The following is a 20773-nucleotide window of genomic DNA, read 5'->3' on the forward strand; positions in this document are numbered from 1 at the left end:
CAGGAAACATGGAACTGATGTAACACGGCTATGCCAGCTAACCCACTCAGAGAGGTTATATGCATAAATGTGATAACTATGAACGGGCAAAGAACCAAGAAACACCTGGTAGCTCAGTGCTATAACCTTTTGAAACTGAAGATCCAGAGACTACAGCCCAATGGGAACAATGTGCACCAACTATTGTGGGAGGAGCTAAAGGTAAATGGACTGGTTCTTATATAGCGCTTTTCTACCCAATCTGAGCACTCAAAGCGCTTTATACAACTTGTTCATTCACCCAATCACACCAGCACTTTTCTAGGCTTTCAGTGCTACCTAACATTCACACCCCGATGGATGCATTGAAGAGCAACCTGGGATTAACCTGGTTAGTAGGTGACCCGCTCTACCACATGAGCTACGGCCACAGGTAGGCACTGCTGAGGCCTGTATCATGTAGCAATGAGTTTGATATGATGAAAGCAAACCTTTGAATTTACCCTGAGCAACGTTTTTAAAGCCCCGGGAAAAGGCTGCTTTACTGGCACCGTGACCAGGCGGTGGTGCCACCATACCATGCTCGGAAGCACTTGGCGTTCATTAGAGTTTTCTTTTTGATAGTTGGAAAAATCTCCTTCTGTTGCAACACTTTTCTTTAGCACGCAGAGATACTTCTGGGACATTTCATTGTTAGTAACCTTCTACCCTCCGGAGAAGCAGTCATGGATTGCCACAGGCCTCAGTCTCTAGGTGTGGTTTCCTTTACCCTCGTAGCTGTGTGGCATAACATCCTGCAATGTGAACTCTGTATTATTGCAGGTCTTTACCTTACAATATAAAGCACCTCGCAGGGATTGCTGTTGTGATTTTAACACTTTATAAATAAAACTGAATCAAAAACTAGAGGCAGGTGATGAGGTTCTGTCAAGGCAGAACTGAAGGTGCAGTGTGTTTATAAAAATCAGCAGGTTGGACTCGGGCTGAGGTGTCACTGGCTGTTCACTCCTCAAAGCATTCAGGTGAGCAGGAATTACACAATCAAAATAGAAATATGCCCAGTGAGCACAGGTTACCTCACTGACGAGGTTAAGAGCAGCTTCAAGCTAAATGAGCTGGAGTAGGCATTAAGGCCATGTACGCCATGGTCTATCATGGTGTGTCACGTGTAGAATTTTAAAGTGAAAATGAATTGAATGTATTTTGGAATAAGGCTGGATCATGACAAATGCTGAATGAATACTTTCTGGATCCACTGTATCTGAAACAGTACCAGTGATATTTCTATTTATTTATATGATGTTCCTCAGAGCACCTCAAACGTATCAGCATCATCAAGTTCTTGATGCATAGAAACACAGTGTTCCCTTCATGTCAACCCTGGAAGGCGTGGAGCTCCTGCTCACTGAAGCCCTGATGCTTCAACAACCTAAAAGAAGAGCACACAGGAAAGGAGGTCAACACAAAGCTGAGTCAGTTCACGCTACACATGGAAAATGTTCTCAGTGTGGTGTTGTTAGGCCCGTGCAGCTGAATGCTTTACAAAGATTTCAGATCTTAAACAAGGTGGAAAAATATGTGCCATTAATTACATCAAGTCCTTGGAAAAAAAAGAAAAGAAAAATAGAGCGAGGAGCTGAGGCAGTTTGGCCTTTGAATTTATAACACATTTATTATTTAATGATCATATAAAAATCTGAGACTTTGCCAGAGTCTATGTGAACACGCTCGCTGCCTGTTTCAATGATATTTCTAGGACGTATCACATGACTGTATTAGCGCTCTTAAATGCTGTGACTGCACACCAAGTGAAACAGTGCAGTCAGTCGAACAGAACATAGATCTCCGTGAGGACGGCTTTTAAATAAAACACTTTGTCAGAGCAGCAGTGCGGTTGTGTTACCTACCCGAGTGTTAGCTCTGTGAAGGCTGCAGGGCCACAGACACACACGTAGCATTTGGACCCATCAGGCCTGGAAAGCAGCTCAGTAAGTATGGGCTCGTTCACCGGACCTTTCCAGCCGGTCCAGCGTTCACTGGGCTCAGAGAGGACATGCTCCACCTGAAACCTAACACACAAAACAAACTGAAGACGAGACACGAGAGCCATTTTACATGTAAACATGTCTCCACAGCCATTCATTTCAGTTGAGAAGAGGTATTTTTCTGACACACCGGCTTATTGAAGCTCCAAAGGCTAAAACAAATATTGAACCAGCTATCTAAATTGGCCATAACACATTTATGACACAGACATTTAACAGGATGCAAAAATCCACTGGCCTAAACTGGTTACTACTCCTCTCCTCATCGTCTCTCTTTCTCTGTATTTTCTTTCTTTCTTAGACCTCGGGTTCTTTTCTACCGATGACTCCACCCTGCCGTTTGTTCACATGCACCACCTTAGAGGCTTGTTGTTAACACGACCAACAGTGTGAGGCCCTCCCCAGGTGCACAGCTCCTATACCTGTCGTTATTAGCAGCCAGTTCATCCAGTTCAAAGCGCCAAAGAATGTCCTCTTCTCGTCGGTTAAAAAAGAGCAGCTTTGTGTTTCTGGAGACACACAAACATGTTGTAGGTTATGAAGCAAGCAGCCAACTGAAAAACACTACGACTGTTTTCTCAAACTAGTGTCAAGAGCACAGGGAGTTCACTGGTAAAACACCAGAGGTTACAGTGCACACAGGGCATCTAAGAGCACAGTGTCAGATCCTCAAACAAAATATAATCAACCACCCACACACGACAGACAGATGTTGCATCCAAACACTTTCGTTTTCGCATATAAAATGATCAAGTTTGTGCAAACGTATTTGTTGTTTTGTTGGATTTGTAAGAATAAATCAAAGATGGTGAGTGGGTGTGAGACACTAAAGCTGTTGCACAGCTAACCAGATCCTTCAAGCACTCCGAAGTATTGATGGGAATCAAGAACCCAGAAGTCTAATTCCTTGTTAGTTTGCTTGTCTATCCATCCCACAGTTCCCCTTCCACTTCATAGTGCCACAGTCTTCAGAGTGGATGGACATGACTTTTATTTCTATAAAAGGAGTGCGATGGTAAAGTGCAAACTGCATCCACAACAGCTGCATCATGCTGCTAACGCAACTTTAGAGCTTTGCAAACATGCTAATGCTAATCTAGCCAAAAACCCAGCGACGTTAAAGCTGAGTGAAGGGCGACCCAGCAGACACACTCTAAGTTTCAACAGTTAACATGAGCACTGATGAGCAGTCAGCCTCCGTTTCTACAGTACTATCACCATGGCAACCACTTTCATCTTTGCTTTGTGGTCACACCTAAGTACTAAGAGAAAGATGACGTGTGTCCTCATTAGGACAGATCAGTGTTGGTGTGTGGGGCTGTAGCTTTATGTGTTTAAATGGTGATTATCAGACAGTGTGTTTCAGTGTGTTTTGGAAAAATGCAAAAACGGTGTAAAAAGTACTGAAACTAATTCCTGGAAGGTAACGTACTGCATTACATTTAAGAAAAGCGACCCATAAGTAACTTTTTTGAGTAATGAAACCCAAAACTGATCACAACAAAGAAGGGAAACATCTCCAGTACGCACAAACATCTGACCAACAGCATGCAATGAATGAATGTAATGTCTCTGCAAGTCATCTTTTTTGTTTGCATGTTTGCTTTCTTGTTGTTTGTTTCTCTCTGTTGTTGTTTCTTTCTCTTGTTGTTTGTTTGTTTCTCTTGTTGTTTGTTTGTTTCTCATGCCCTGGAGACTCCTGATACAGTTCGGGGAGGTGACCAACAACCAGATGGTTGCTCCAAGTACATTGATTTATATAAATGAATGCACTTACTGATCAGCACTGAATACAAAGGTGTCACTTATAAGCGCTGCTTCTGAAAGTTTGCTCCTACCCGATGGTTTCGATGTCTTCGAGGGCCGCACGGATGAGACGAGCCATGGGCGTGAAGCCTGTGCCTGCAGCTATTAAGTAGAGGTTTGTAACATCACGAAGAGGGCGGAGACTGAAGGTGCCTTCTGGACTACTTACGGCCACACGGTCACCTAGAAGAGTAAACGCGTCATTATTACAACAGTTTACACAGATTAAACACCTTCATCAAATCAAAATTCAGAACATTATTTACTGTTAGATGGCGAGTTGGTCGCGTTATTGTGCCACACGTGGAAATGCACACATTGGTTTTTTCATTGTACTTTTGTTTGTTACAGGTTAAGCAGAGAGAAGTCACTGGACCTCGTCCATGTTCCCACCCTGGGAGGTGCTCCCTGAATGTGACTCACCGACACTCAGGCTGCTGAGGTGTGGGGTGAACGCTCCACCAGGGTAGACTTTGATCATGAGGTAGAGGTCTGATTCCTGTGACCCATTCTTAGAAGCTGCAGGAAATATGTGCTCCACTGGAGTGTACGGCCTCACTACCTCCACGTCTGCATGTAGATAACAAACAGCAGTAAGATTTACAGCTGTGCCCGTCTCGGTGATGTCACACTCTCAGAAACAGTCCAAGGTCAGAGCTGTTTCTGTCTGTGATTCGCTGCCATTAAAATAATAAAAATGTGCTGAATCAGTTTGTATCAAACTAATATCAGCATTTTACTAACTGACCTGTCATCACTTATCTAGCTGTGCTCATTTTAACTATAGTAAGGCTTAGAACGAGACTGGTGGAAATAGTTGCCACAAAAATGCACAGTGATGTAAAAAATCATTACATAAAAGTTAGAAATCACATATGAATTGAATTATACACATTTGCAGGTCACTGAGTAAAATAAGTAGCGATCCCCTACAACCCAGCCACACAAAGGCTGTGCGCTACATTATAATGAACCGATTAGTCAGATACTCCTGAAGTAACAACCAAAGAGCTGTGACAGGACATCAGGACTGCAGACTCGCACTCGGGAGTGGAAGAGCACAAACCCTGAGATGTGTGCAAACCTGCTGACCATCTACTGTTGTGCTCTCCACCAAGTGCAAGGTCATGTTTTCCATGTGGTTCAAATACTTATTTTACTCAATGACATGAAAATCACTTTACAACTTTTATGTAATGTGTTTTTCTGATTTTCAGTTTCCGTCCTCTCCACATCAAAATGAAACGAGCACAATAATCAGAGACTGCTGATTTTATTTGGAGGTTAGCAAACGCACACAGGCGGCAGCACTGGGGACCAGTTTGTCCCACTGATGAAAGAGGGCAGCACATTATTCTGGACAGGAGGCCTGCAAACTGAATGCAACTGGTTTAAGACACATTAACAACAAGGATGTGAACACTCTGTACCACTGTGTGAACTGTAAACTTCATGGTTGTAGATGATAATGAAACATCCCCACACAATATAAACTCTCTAACACTGCTCTATTTTCAGCAGGCTTACCACACCTGCTTCCACAGGTGTTTTTAAGCTTCCTCTAAACTGCAGCTTATACACGTTTCACCAGCTGCCTGTGCGACTGCTCACCTTGGACGAGCGCTTTCAGACAGACGTGTTTCCCGACTGGCACATGCATGACAGTCCCAGCAGGGAGCTGCAGTCTGAACAGGTAAGTGTTGTGGTTCACCTCAGTCTTAGACACCAACACGCAATCCCGATAGAAGAGAGCTGTAAAACAGGGAACAGCAACGTGGTCTCCTATGTATCTTTCTTTTTATCTGAGCACACAGCATGCAGGAAACGAGTGGGACGATGTGAACAGGCTACACAGGCACATCTGTGATGCTGTTGGAACCCACCTCGGTCCTTTTGGCGTACAAACGTATTATGGGACTCCAGAGGTTGACCGAGGCTCGCCCATTTTCCGTGAGTACCTTTGCGTATGCTAACCTGGATCTTTCCCACGGAGAAAGCAGTGTGAACTGTAGATGATAACAACTTACCAACTTAAGGACAAGAGCAAGACAGTGAATGTTCATTTTACAGAATCTGTTTTCAAAGATGTTCACCTGCAACATTTTCCTCAACTTCATCAGAGAGACCTGCAAAAGCACAACAGTCGATTTTACAAACAAAATCATTTATTCATAAGCTTGAAACTCACATTAGGGCTGTGTTGACAGAAGCTGTGCTAAAAGCTGGAGGAACAATCTCCACAGGAGAAAAACTGGGGCTTCCAGAAGTAACAGCACCTAAAAATCTCATTAGAAATTCGAGTAGTTCTGGCACCAAATCAAACCATAATCTGGTTTTAGCTAAATCTGGATACCACCGATTCACACCTTTATAAAGCTAAGCAAAGACCAAGACTACAACCCCAGCTTTCAGATCGTCTATGATGAAATGCTCAATGACAGCAGAAAGAGAACCATCTGCTGTGACTTGTGAGGGGTGAAGAGAACAGAGAGTCAGCTATAACACATGTGGGAGCTAACAAATATCTCGGTATGACTTCCATAACTGAGGAATGCTTGGGAGAAAGCTCTTGTGTAGCTGTGGGCACGAAACTCAGGCTCACTTTGGGCTTTTAATGATTTCTTGGAACGGCTCTTTTCCCAGAGTGGAATGATAAAAAACAAGAATTGAGCACACAAATTTAAATCCGTTTTGTATTTTCTCTCATCAAAGTCAAACAGATACATACAGGCTTAAATACTGTACATACATCCCAACTAATACTTGACTAAATGTCTCTCGGTATGTTGAACCTTGAACAGTTCGTTTAAATTGGTCAGTTTTACACATATTTCAATACAGTTCAGCTCGGGGCTTCGGGAAGGTTAATGTTAACCTGCTTTATGCAGAACAACAGCTGTCCGGTCTGGGATCACTGTCCTGTGGTGTTTTAACTGTCTAGCTGCTGATGTGAGGTCAAGTTGAAGAGTTCAGAGGTCGTCCTTCTTCTGCACCAGGACCACTGGCAGCAAAGCAGCCCCACAGCACGATGCTACCACCACCATGCTTGACAGCTGATCTGCTGTTCTTGGGGAGGCGATAGCTCAGGAGGTAGAGCGGGTCATCAGCTGATCTACCGGCGTGCCCATCAGAGTACGAATGCGTATCAATGTTAGACAGAAAGAACTTAAGCACAGAAAAAAGGTGCTTGTACGGGTGAATGAGGCGTGCTGTATGAAGCTCCCGCTCTCGTCAGTGTAGCTCAGTGTTTGCCTCATGTGAGTTATTGTAGTTTGCTTTTCATAGATGCACCTATGCTGCCCGCCCTCGCAGCAGGGCCACGTTGATGACCCCAGGAGCCTTTTACAGCTGAGGGGTAAAAACAGACGGTGCTTTTTTAAAGTAGTGTATCAAACTTCCAGCCCAGCAGCTCTTTAAGGCCTCTTAGCTTAGTGCCACACCTTACACAGCCTTACCTCCTTACACAAGTCTGCTATGACTGACAGGCAGATGATAACAACAGTTAATAAAAATGTTTCTGTGTTTACCAGATTGGACAGCTAAGAGTTGGGCTTTCATTATTAATCTGTTTATATTTTATTTAACAATGTAGAGTGAAAGACTGCTGCAACGACACAGCGTAGTAAGCTGCGTAGGAGCGATGCAACACAGCAATAAAATACTCACGCAAATGAATCATGTAGGACATTTTCCCCAGCAGCACCTCCAGTCGAAGAACACCTGCCTTTAGATCGACAGTGGTACAGCCTGAGCTGGGTATCTGACACATACAGATGGTACAGTTACTGTGTGCACAGCTGGTACTGGTTGTACTGGTTAGAGGAATGAAAGCAACACAGGACACAAGTGGAGCTCAATAACAGTCAGGGCCTGGATGCACTCAGTGTAGAGGGGGGGCATGTGAAGAGCTCCATCTTACAGCACATCACAGGTGGAGCGATTACCTTTCTTCTGGTATAAACAACCAGATGAACAGTCCCATCAGTCTGGAACCAATCGTACCTGCAGCAGCAACAGGAAGAAGATGATTTTGTCACTCGAGAGCTTCCTTATCAGATGTGCTCTTTAGGTGTTTACTGTCCTTCATACCGAGGGCGAGAGTCTTTGTCTGGAAGAGGAGCCACTGAAGTCGGTGAAGCGAGGCCAGTCACAGGTGGGGGAGGGAGGATTGCTATGGCAACAGACGAAACCATGTTTGATGCAGCAAAAACTTTCAGTTGGAACAACAACAACACATCATACTAAACATGAACATTCACGGCATGACTCAAATATATTTATGTGTATTTATTACAGATGTGCCAATAAACTGGTCACAGCTGCATACATGTTTATTTTTTAAACACAACTATGGCAGCACCAGGATGTAGAGTCACAGCAGTTTCTACATGTATACTTGTGAGAAGCCCCCCTACCCCCAGCTTCATGGACTTAGTTAAAGGCTGTGTTTTTCTGCAGAGAGTGTAGACGGATGTAAATCTCTGTGTACCTCTAACAGCTGTGGCAGCCTTGGTGCTCATCCTGCCCACCAGGCACTCTTTCAGCATAGACTCATAGTTGACCCAGCGATGGACCTGCTCACAAACACACATATACACTCATCCAAGTCAGTCTCACCCCAACCAATCACAGCAGATGGCCCCGCCCCTCCCTGAGCCTGGTTCTGCTGGAGGTTTCTTCCTGTTAAAAGGGAGTTTTTCCTTCCCACTGTCACCAAAGTGCTCGCTCACAGGGGGTCATATGATTGTTGGGGTTTTCTCTGTATTTATCAATGTACTGTCTACCTTACAATATAAATCCCCTTGAGGTGACTGTTGTTGTGATTTGGCGCTGTTTAAATAAAGCTGAATTGAAGCTTTGAGCTTACAAATCTATATCATACTGCAAACAAAAGTCCTGCTGCAGTCTTGCCAGAGTTATTTTCACCTCTGCTCAGCTTTGCCCGTTAACGAGGCCCCACTTTCACACATAAAGCCAACAGGAGAGTAGTTTTAATTGACTGTGAGACTGATAAAGAACTATGTCACAGTCTGACGCTAAAATCTAAGCTAAACACATCGGCATGACTAAACAAACAAATCCTGCCTAGAATAAAGAGCGGACATGTGAAGTCGACTCTGTAACTGATTTATTGGTGGATTCCAGTGATGCTTGATAGAAAAATGAGCCTACAGTCGCTTCGTGTGCACACTGGTAAACCAATTAAACGTTTACCACTTATCATAAATCTGCAGATGCATTCCAGACTTTTTACTGTATCTTAATCCTGAAAAAGTGTCAATGACAAACATGGAAAAAAGTATTTCACTGTCACTTTACTGCCTATACAATACACTGCATTTACTTTTTGCTTCCATACCTGGTCAAAGAGTTCAGTTCCATCTACTCCTGCTGCCTTCATCAGCTCCTCTTCTCCACCAGGGTGGTAGTCCATGTAGGCGCTCACATTATACACCATACCTGTCAAAAACATCCACACAAAGTTTTATGTGTGTTAAGTTATGTTTGTCCTCTGCAGACAGAAACAGATAAAACAGTATAAAACGATTATTCAATATTATCATATTTTTAATTAATTATATTTTTAAAATTACACAGAATACACCCCAGCAGAAAACCCAGTAAAGGTCCCACATCGTGAGCGTGCACACTCTGCTGAGAAATCAGCTGTGTTATCAATCAGTGACTGGGCTCCTCACACAGAGAGACCTCGTCCTCAAAGGCTGCAGCACGTCTGCTTTACCTTAAATGAAACCGAGCTTCAAACTAGGGCCGGGCCATATTTATCGAATACACGCGACGTATCGCGAGTTTTTCCACGTGCGATGCATAAATTAGATTAGATTAGATTAGATTAGATGAAACTTTATTAATCCCTCGGGTGGGTTCCTCCGGGAAATTCAGTTTCCAGTAGCAAAGCACCGAAAGAAGTTTCATGTTACAGATACATTAAGGGGAATGAGAGTAAGGATATAAGCATAAATAAATACACCATATATACACATATACACATATATAGATACAGAATATACAATATGGATAAATAGGATTGCTCATTTGAGTGAGTATATTGCACAGTGGTTATTGCACAGTCAAATATAAGAAAAAAGACAAAACAAAAAACAAATATTGCAAATATTGCACAGTGTAGAAAAGCACCTACAGCTCAGTTGTTCCCCCCTCCCTTGTCCCCCTGTTTCTCCTCCCTCTCCCCTCCAGTGAGGAGTTAAACAGTCTGATGGCGTGTGGGACAAAGGAGCTTTTAAGTCTGTTGGTTTTTGACTTTGGGAGAAGCAGCCTGTCGCTGAATAGGCTCCTCTGATTGTTTACGACCGTGTGCAGAGGATGCCCGGCATTGTTCATAATGTCCATCAGTTTCTTTAAGGTCCTCTTCTCTGCCACTGTTACCAGAGTGTCCAGCTTCATGCCGACCACAGAGCCAGCCTTCCTGATTAGTTTCTCCAGCCTGGATGAGTCCTTCTTTGCTGTGCTGCTCCCCCAGCACACCACAGCATAGAAAAGGACTCCTGCGACCACTGACTGGTAAAACATCCTCAGGAGCTTCCTGCAGATGTTGAAAGACCTCAGCCTCCTGAGGAAGTACAGTCGGCTTTGGCCTTTTTTATACAGGTGCTGCGTGTTGCATGACCAGTCCAGTTTGTTGTCCACCCACAGCCCGAGGTACTTGTATGTGTTGACCACCTCCACCTCCTCTCCCTCTATCTGAACTGGCAGTGGACCTGGTCTGGACCTCCCAAAGTCCACAACCAGTTCCTTGGTCTTTGAAGTGTTGAGTTGCAGGTGGTTTGTGTGACTCCATGTGACAAAGTTCCTCACCAGGCTCCTGTACTCCTCTTCCTGATCATCCCAGATACACCCCATGATGGCCGTGTCGTCTGCAAACTTCTGAATGTGGCATAATTCTGAGTTGTAGCAGAAGTCAGAGGTGTACAGGGTGAAGAGAAGAGGGGACAGCACAGTTCCCTGTGGTGCTGCTGACCACAGTGTCAGATGTGATGTCCTTCAGCCTGACGTACTGTGGTCTGTCAGTGAGATAGTCGGAGATCCAAGCGACCAGGCAGGGGTCCACCTGCATCCTGTTTAGTTTCTCCTGGAGCAGACAGGGCCGGATTGTATTGAAGACACTGGAAAAGTCAAGAAACAGGATCCTGACCGTGCCTTTTCCCCCATCCAGGTGTGAGTGGGCTCTATGCAGGAGGTACAGGATGGCATCCTCCACACCGACACCCGCCTTGTAGGCGAACTGTAGTGGGTCCTGGGCATGTTGTACCTGTGGTCGGAGGAGGTTGAGGAAGAGCCGCTCTAGAGTCTTCATAAGATGTGACGTCAGTGCCACCGGTCGGAAGTCATTCAGCTCATTGGGCCGGTTCCTTTTGGGGACCGGGACGATGCAGGATGTCTTCCATAGGGCGGGCACTCTCCCCAGTCGCAGACTGAGGTTGAAGACTCGTTGTAGCGGCTCCCCAAGTTCAGCAGCACACGCCTTTAGCATCCTAGGACACACCTTGTCTGGGCCTGCCGCCTTTCTGGGGCGAAGCTTCCTCAGTTGTCTCCTGACCTGATCCACTGTGACACTGGGAGATGATTGGAAGGGGGGGAGAGAGGCTGTCGTGCTGTTTAGAGAGGGGTTGGAGAAGGAGGAGGGGGGGGGGGGGGGGGGGGGATGTCATAGTGTCAGGGAGGGGGGGAAGCGAGGGAGGTAGGAGAGTAGGGACAGGGCTCTGTAGTAAAGGTGAGGGTGGGGGGGTTGTGGGCTGGTCAAACCTAGCTTTATCGTAACCATTGAGTATATGTTGCCATGGCAATATTAAGCTGTCTGCATGTAATTCACTGAGTTTTTTTCTCCCACACGCTGCAAATGCATCACTAATTCCCCCCTCCCAACCTGACACACTGCACTCAGCATGCGTGTTTATTTACTACAACATCGAGAAAAACAAGGTGCCGGCGGGAGTTTGTGACTCGCTGTCGTTTGGATTTCACCAGTCGGTGGTTTTTGTAGTCGCTGTCTACACTTTTGTTTAGACAGTTTTTGTTTAAGCACAAAGGAGCACATTTTTAATTTCAGTTGTTTTGTCTGATGAAACATTGCTCGATGTCCTTTTCTGTTGTCGTGATCTTTTGTTAAATATCAGTGTTGTTGACGACAGAAAGAGACGAACAGCAAACTGTCCTCCCGATACCACACACCTGTGGTCCTCACGGGACCCCACTTCATTTGACTGTTTTTAAAAGTATAAAGTATAAATTGCCAATCAATTCAGTGTTACAGCTTAGTTTTACTTAAGACCAACACATGACCACAAAATTTACCCTACATTTTACATTTGGGGCACTGTTTTGACACTATTTTTTTTATTCCATTTCAAATGTATGTCTGATAAAACCTCATTTATACCAAATTTTTCTTTGTTTTCGGGTTAAAAATAAATTAAATCATCAGTTATCGTGATTATCGTTTCACTACCAGAGTCGGCTGCTTTAACAGATGATCACAGACGGGTTTATGTCAAAGTTAATTTAGAAAGCTGTTTTTAAACTACTTCAAGTTTTTTACTGGCAGCAAATAATCACATCTGTTGTCCTCTGGGCTCAAAAATGACCCCGTTTGCTTTGACTGTTTATAAAGCAACAAGTATAAAATATCATCCATCTCTGTGTTTCAAGGTTTTATTCAACTTTATTCCAACTCATTACCTGACAGTTTTCTATATTTTGGCATGGTAGGAACAGCAGGGCATGGGTCTGAGTGAAGGCAAACTTTCATCAGAACAAAGGTGTGTCCATATTTGACCCAAGTGCAGGAGGAAGCTCAGGTTCATTCCTCTGCACTGGTCCCATCATGGACAGCTTTCTTTCTGCAGTTGCAGGCCAAGGGTCATATACAGTAAACAAGCTGTTACAGGTGATTGTTTTCTTTTGGAAACCTGCAATGTTGGGGACAACTCGCGTGTCCTGACTGCAGGACAGACGGTTTGCCATCGTGCACGAGCATGTTCCATGTACAGCTGGACCTGCATCACATGCTGCCCATGTTTGTATCTCATAGCTCCCTGGTTTACTTGGATGTTCTGTTGGACAGAGTCCTCTGAAGGGGACTTGGTGCTCATACAGTCACATCAGTACCAGGATCTTACATCACAGCAGGAGAAACACCCACTTGTTCCATACACCTCAAATGGGAGCACGTTTGTGTCATGAACGACGATCATCTATTGTGTCTTTATCAAGAAATTATATCCTTTTTGTGCTTCTATGATTAATCTTCTGTCACCTTTAAAACTTCTCTACCAGACTCAGGATGTCATAAACTGGCCGTAGCGACTCTACTGGATGCGCGGCAGTAAGAATCAACATGCCCACATATGCCTACAGCTGCATTCGGTCCATTTTTCTTCCTCTCTCGTTGTCCCTCCTTGTTTGTCATTGAGTTGGCTGTAGAGCAGGTCATCTGCTAATTGGATGGTTGCTGGTTCAATCTCTGTGTGCTCTAGTCTGGAGTTCTTACCAAGGTGTCCAGTGCAATGGAGGCCTGTGAGTTACTTTCTGTGTATGTATTATTGTAGGGTCGACGTTACAATATGAAGCACCTTGATGCAACTGTTGTTGTGATTTGGCGCTGTATAAAAATAATTTAATTGAATATAGAGCACCTGCCTCCTCATTGTGCTGCCTGTTGTTGTTGTTGTTATGACCTTTGTTTGACCCCACACATCAGTGATCCAAGATCAAAGATGTTTGAAAGCAGTATGTTGTGAAAATACAGCTCTTTGCAACACTTTGTACTTTGGGGTCATTTTTGTCCACGAGGACAGCAGGTGTTATAAAATCCAATAAAAGCCCCATAAATAAATCAAATTACTTAAAACTTATTCCAGTCATGCACAGCACAGTACTGAATAACTTCTGTTATTTTCAGACCATTTGATGAATAACACGTTTTTGAGAGCAAAACATTTCTTTAGAGGACAAAAATGTCCCAAGGACAACACAAGGGTTAAAATAAAACATTTCAATTCATTCAGATTTTTTGTATTCAAAGTAGAAAAACATACTGAACGGTGGATTTGAATGAGTACAGCTGTGCAATGTTGGGCCGTGTATGGTTGAGAATCACATTTGTTTTTGGAGGTTATTCAGACATATTGTGATATATCGTGTATCGTGATACAGCCAAAAAACATCGTGATATTAGATCTTCCTCGTCGCCCAGCCCTGCTTCACACCAGCGGTATAACAGTGACATGGTCGATCATCTGTGAGGACACATGAGACTGACACTGATATGGGTTATGTTATATGTGTTAGCGGGCCTGTAAGGTCAAAGCAAACAGTAGTGATGGGTAGATGAGGCCTCGTGAAGCGTTTCAGCACATTCCCCAAACTGTATCGAGACTGTGTCGAAACAGTGTTGCTGTTTTGCTCCATACTGACACTTGCTGGACATTAAATATCATTGCAGGCAACTTACTTGAGACTCACAACAGACACTGATTCAATGACCTAGTCAAACGTGTATACACTGTAAGGTATTGTATTTTCCATGGAATCATTTTATATCTTTTACGTTTCAAATATTGTAGACATCTGGGGTGGCTGTAGCTCAGGCGGTAGAGCAGGTCATCTACTGATCGGAAGGTTGGTGGTTCAATTCCTGGCTTCCCCTAGTCTGCATGCCAAATATCCTTGGGCAAGATACTAACCCCAAATTGCTCTCCGATGCGTCCATCGGAGTGTGAATGTGTGTGATGAAGCACTTAGAAAAATGTGCTGGTGTGAATGGGTGAATGCACAAGTTGTGTAAAGCACTTTGAGTGCTCAGATGAGTAGAAAAGCGCTATATAAGAACCAGTCCATTTACCATCTTTAAAATATATTGTGAATGACATTAAGTGAAAATTAAAATGAAAGTATTGTGAATGTAATATTACCCATTTAAATGTAATTGACTCAGAGTTTATTATAAATTTCTATCCAGAAAAATAATTTCATACATTGTTTTTGCATTCAGTCTATTGCGTTTGGTTTTTTTTGACACCATTTCCCCAGCTTTGGAAAACTCACAGGCACAGATGAAGCTGGGGTACACAAAAGCTGTAAAGCCAGGTGGAAAAGGTTCTGATAAGTTGTCTTCCTCTTCCCCCAGTACGTTAAAGGATCCTCTGATCTTGGAATGTTTCTCTCTGACACTCTCCACAATACTAAGGGGTTGGCAGTCCTTTATAATAAAATTCAGGACTGCCTGGCCCAGAACAGTCTTCCTAGATGCTTGATTTCAAAATAATAAAACACATATTAATAAAAAAAAAAATGATGATGAAGCTGTTCAGTGTCAATATAGGCCTACCTGTGTTCATTGTCATGTTTGGCTCTGTAATGCCTAAACACTGAGGAGGTGTTCTGATAGATTACACTGAAACAAAGACAGACAAACTATTACCTTATTTCCAGATAAAAGATCAAAATGATCCCACACAGCAGACACATTTCTTTTTCTTTCAGGCTCCATTTGTTATGGAGAGATGTGTATTTTTTATTTTTTTATCTTTGCAGTAATTTTGTGGTTTTTTGGTGGCGACCCGTTCCGTTGACAGATGCGGATGCAGAACCTTTTAAACACAGTTTGGCGCGTTGGCAATGAGCGATACAGCAGCTGTATCGATCACGTGACTTTTTCTTAAAGCGACACGCACCGATACAGGCATCGCTAGGTGAGCTTGATACAAGCGTCGGTGCGTCAGTGTTGCTGGACCCATCACTAGCAAACAGTATTATTGTCAGTGAATAAAATTCTGCTGTAGGTAAATCAGAAGGACCTGCTCACTGAAGTAAACTCAATAAAGCCGACAACATTTAGTATTTTGTTTTCTTTAGATGCACTTTGTGGTTCATGGTGTTCGTTGAATTTTGAAAACTGAGCAAAATCTATAACACATTACACTTTGCAACTTTACCAATCCATGAAGGGAAACGGTTTTTAACAGTTACCTGGGGAAACCACAGAAAAATGACAAATTAAAAGTGCTAAAAGTGACACAAACTCCACGTTGTGTCATGAGCCTATCAACACAGATGGCCTTATCAAAAGGACAAACTTCACAAAGAGAAGTGCCATGAAGTTTTCTCCAAGAATAAAGGCCTCTGCAGACTCACCTCGTATGCAGGTCCAGCAGTCCTCTCTCCTGTTGTGTTTCCGCAGTTCTTCCTCAGTAACTTCAATGAGGCGCCCTCTGAGTCCAGTAAGATCTTTTCCACTCTTGGCAAACCGAATCCAGTCCATGAGACTGTGGCCCGGCTTCAATGCCACCTTTAAGGGCAGAGTCATGAAAAACGTTAGGAACTAATTTTAGACAGCAGAGCTCTGGAGCATTGTGGAAACTCAATTCTGCTAATATGCCAGATGTTAATGGTGTGACATTCAAAACTCCAAAACTCTAAACGAATAAATACCACTCTCTAATGCAAAACATAAATCTGCCACAATAGCAACCAGCCTTGTTACTTCACATACACAACAACTGATGCATCCCCACGAAGCAAGCTCTGACATTATTTTACGTTTACTTATTTAGCAGAATATTTGCTTCCGCCACTGAAAAAACAACAAACAAAAAACATTTTCATTTTGAATAAATTAGGCATGAACTCGTTGTTGGATTCGACATTTCCAGATTACAACGTGAAATCTTGATTTATATGTGGCAAAAAGTGTTGTTTTCATGAGCGGAAACGGCGACACAGGTGTCTCCAGATTACTCGGTTATTTCCACTGTGAATTTATTTTATGTGCCAAGTTGAACTCACTGACTTATTTGCCAGAATAGAAGCTTTGATTTATTAGAATAATAAAGAGAAATGTAAAAAAGTCAATTGCGCAATAAATATTTTGGAGGATAATAAATAAATGGTTACAAAAGTAAAGAAGGGAGAAAGCGCATCAACACAATAAAGTGTGTAACGGGCGTGTGCGGGTTTCACGGGTGTTCGGGGGATCCAGAAAGTGAGTTACCTTGTTCCTCCCGGACTGGCCGGACGGAGAGACCCGCTGCTGGGAGCTCGGTGCCGGAAAGGACTGGGTCGGGACGTTTAACATGTTGTGAACGGTCCGGAAGCAGCCCCACTTTCGTACAAACCCTGTTTAACCAGCGGCAGTTTAACACAGTCACACACAAACACCAGATATCACAGTGCTGTCATGCTGTCGGCGGTGCTAGCTCATGACACATCTCAGCCGAGTAGTGCTGCTAGGCTAAGCTAGGCTAACAGGTCAACGTACTTTAGAGGTAAATCTAAAGAGTGAGATTTCGACTGAAGTTAATGTTTGCGAGTTGAAAGAAATATTTAATAATCAAATTCAGTAGTTCTCCTTATCCAGGATGTAAGTGCGAACTACCGCCTGGCTTAAGCTTCCGTAAATAAATAAGACTACATTTGTCGCACAGTCTGACGACAAAGTCAACACGTGAAGTCATCATTTTGCGACGTCGCTGCTTCGCGACCAAACAAGTTTAACGTGAGCAGATTATCTTTCTGTTTTCTTACGATAAAAATATGAATTTAAGAAAATGCTCGATTGTGATCCACCACATTCTCCCGTGTCTGGGAGCTGAGATAGTCATAAGTTTGTGGACTTCCCAGTTGTTTAGCTTCTTTCTAGACTTCAAATCAGCTAAAGCCTCTTTCCAGTCTTATTGACCGAAGTCATTGATGCTGTTCATACTTTTAAATAAATTCATTTCAGCTCAGTTTTATTTTTATAATACCGAATCACAGCAAGAGTTGCCTCCAGGTTTATGTTGTATGACAAGGATCTTACAATAACGCAGAGAAAACCCAACATTCAGACTACACACAGTTGGCAATAGTGGGAAAGAAAAACTCCCTTTTAACAGGAAGAACCTTCCAAACAGGCTCAGTGAGGGGCAGCAATCTGCCCCAACTGTAAACATTGTAAAGTGAGTTTCATCTTTCATCAATTATTTATGTTTTGTTGCTTTCATTTTGTATTATGTGTGTATTTTTCTAAATCTATAGTTTGTTCTTCAATTCAGCTGCCAGTACACTAATCAATGCGATTTGCCAGATGTTTCCAACACAACTCTTTCATATGAACACGTTTGTATCAGTAAACCCCAGGTTAACTTAGCAGGCTGATAACCAGCATCATGCAACCACTTATCCTGACCGTCAGTGTTAGGGGAAGTGCTTCCAGGTCATGAAAAGATACTCTGGATATGTTGAACTTGCTTCATAGTACAGAAGGCTCAGAGTGAACTCTAGAGTTACCCAGATAAGCCCAAACCCTGCCTTGTAGTACAGGCCTCAGGGTTTCCTCGGGGTGCTGCAGTTAAGACATTTACAAAGAACATCAGCAAAACATTGGTGACACTGTGTGATGTCTTTGGTAGGGTGTCACTACAGAGCAAGAGGAGCTGCATCAAAAACAACACTGATTACACCATTCAGAAAAACTCACAACAATTCAAAGTTAGCTTGAATAGAGTCGGGTTGCACTGACATGAAAACACACCTGAAATTAAACTGCTGAAAAAAGTGACAACAGATGAACTATTTCCTCCCTCACTCCCCCCGTCATCTTCCTCCTCCTCCTCCTCGTCTGAATCTGTCTGGTTGTCAGCTTGCATTGTGGAAACGTGGCATGTTACACAGCGTTTTTATCTTCATTTCAATGTTACTACTGTGCACTCTAAAAGACATCATGGCAACTGGAGGGTTTGCTTTTCAAAGGCTAATCTGCTAAGAGGATTAATGGACAAGAGTGCCCAACCTTCACAATAAAAGTCTGTATGTACCTAGTCAAGACTCACGGAGAGAGGGTTGGTAGAGAGCAGTAACATTAATGATGGCCAGGCTTCATGAAGTGTATTATTGAATATTTCAGTGAACTCCAACTGTTTGGTAAAATGTAGTCTAAAACTATAATATGTGTTCTTGGTTCATTACTTACTTGGACTTGTGTTATTTTATATTTTTCTTGCTTTGCTGCTGTGCTGGGTTTGCAGTAACTCATACCCCAGCACGTGGAACTTTAGTGGGCATCGCTACAAGTCGTTCTATGTTCCTCCCTGCAGGTGGCAGCAGAGGTCAGCAGTAATGACTGAACGGGTTACATCAGTCTTTGTGGATGTTATTTTGTTGCCTGGATGGAATATCAACACAGAGTTAGAGCTCAGTTATGTCAGATTGGAGTGGACATGTGTTAGGATGTGAAAGTGTTTGTTGCCTCTCCATGTTCATGTTTCAGTCCTTTTTCTTTAAGTTCTCCGTCTGCTTGAATCTCGTGCGTGTATTCTCTGTTAGTCCCAACTGTACTATATTTAAATGAGACTTTTGCTAATGTGCATGTCACGTAGCAAATAATAACTATAATTTTCCTTTCTATCTCCTTTTTTGTCAGTCCTTCTATGTGTCCCTCCCTCCTAGCAGATCCAGCTGAAGGCCAGATAATTACAATTTCAAAACCATTTGCCAGATCATTACCAGCTAATCCCATGTTTGGTCTGATGAGTCACGCGCCTCATTTGCCACGGTGCATGCAGCTTGGGGCCCTTTCACAAACACTGGCCAAGGACCACCAGCCTGCCCTCGGGGGCCACCACACTGCTTGGGTTGGGCTTGGGCTGGTGGGTTGTTCCTCCACGACAATCAGGGATCCATTACAGAGGAAATTAAGGGACAGAGTGTAAATCTAGACAAGATTTTTAAAGATTATTTGGCCTTGTGTTTGTGTGCAGACTAAAGCAATGCACTTAAGCAATCATTCTGTGAGGATAAAAGTCCCATTCATTTTTGCTCTATCCCTTTGCATACTCTCTGTTCATACATCTTTCTGCACTATAAATTAATGTTGTAATCACTCCCACATCTCATAGGGTCCCTCCTGTGCCTGCTACTTGTCTAGAACATGCGCTACCAGCCATATTGGTTAACGATTAACAGGAAGTTGGTCTAATGCAGATAATGAAGGAGACCTTCGTAGTGTTGGTTTGAATAAGTACAAATAAAAATGTATGCAAGCTGTGTGCGAATTGTGAAACGTAAAAATATCAGTCAGAAATCATTTTTCGGTTATTGCAGTCTGAAAAGATTGAAATATACAGTTGAATTTACCAAAAATATTTAAGCTCTGAATTATGTAGTAGTGTTTGGAATGTGACCCTTGTGCTGAGGATTAAAGTTTCACGAATGAACACACGAGTTGTTAGGGTTTGTATGCAGTGGCTAATAGTTGATTAAAGCAGCAGCTGATTCTCATGATGCCACAGACAATGAGAAATAAGGAGATGCTTACAGCTGCTGTTTGTGGCAGTTAGTGCATAGAGAGACTGAACAGAGAAAAAACCCAGAAGACTTGAAGAGAAGTGGGCTGTTACGGCCAAATCTTTATAGTTCAGTTTCAAAAACACTCCAGTATCTGAATTTGAATAAAGAGAAACTTCACATTTCACTGAGCAAAGCCTAAGACAGCAGAAAACATGAGGTCGAAATGCAGAGCACTGCTAAGGACTACTGCAAGGTTCAAAATCATTCCTGGTGGCGTCATCACCATACATGTCTCATTAGACATGGTGATTTGTTAGTTTGTCATATATAATCATGATGATTGTATATTTTTGATGTTCAGTGGATGTACCTGATCTAGGCTCAGCTGTCACATCTCAGCAACAGGAATTACCAGTTGTTCTTGACAATTGTTTCCTGATACTTCTTTCACAACTAGCCATCTGTGCCAGGACTTTGCAGAGCAGCTGTGAAGATAGGCAGCATGAAAAACACTTGGTTCGTACCAGAAGCAGCCCATTAGACCTTAATGTCCATCTGCTTCTTCCTCTGCATGTTCAGCCCTTATTGCCGGTGTCTTCTCGTAAACATTTGCAGTGAATGGACTGTTTGCTGTTGTT

At 43.1% G+C, this 20773-nt stretch overlaps 1 protein-coding gene across 2 annotated transcripts; it reads right to left on the minus strand.

The window, feature by feature from the left end:
* Positions 1-1241: 1241 nt before the first annotated feature.
* On the minus strand, positions 1242-18551 carry cyb5r4 (cytochrome b5 reductase 4). 2 transcript variants are annotated; one of them, XM_084945001.1, is made up of 16 exons: positions 18382-18551; positions 16861-16985; positions 16005-16158; positions 9190-9290; positions 8320-8404; positions 7920-8001; positions 7775-7832; positions 7497-7590; positions 5924-5956; positions 5714-5836; positions 5442-5582; positions 4254-4400; positions 3863-4013; positions 2447-2533; positions 1887-2048; positions 1242-1408 (listed from the first exon to the last, which is right to left on the minus strand). In XM_084945001.1, exons 1-16 carry the CDS (start codon positions 18494-18496, stop codon positions 1354-1356), a joined length of 1713 nt encoding a protein of 570 aa, XP_084801127.1. In that variant the 5' UTR covers positions 18497-18551; the 3' UTR covers positions 1242-1353. The 2 variants fall into 2 exon arrangements, with proteins under 2 accessions (XP_084801127.1, XP_084801126.1); XM_084945000.1 differs by lacking the exon at positions 18382-18551 and having other exon boundaries at positions 16861-17314.
* Between the last annotated feature and the right edge of the window lie 2222 nt (positions 18552-20773).

The sequence above is a fragment of the Perissodus microlepis genome, chromosome 11 (genome assembly GCF_051167445.1).
Source record: "Perissodus microlepis isolate ML-2025 ecotype Zambia chromosome 11, ASM5116744v1, whole genome shotgun sequence".
NCBI classification, from domain to species: domain Eukaryota; kingdom Metazoa; phylum Chordata; class Actinopteri; order Cichliformes; family Cichlidae; genus Perissodus; species Perissodus microlepis.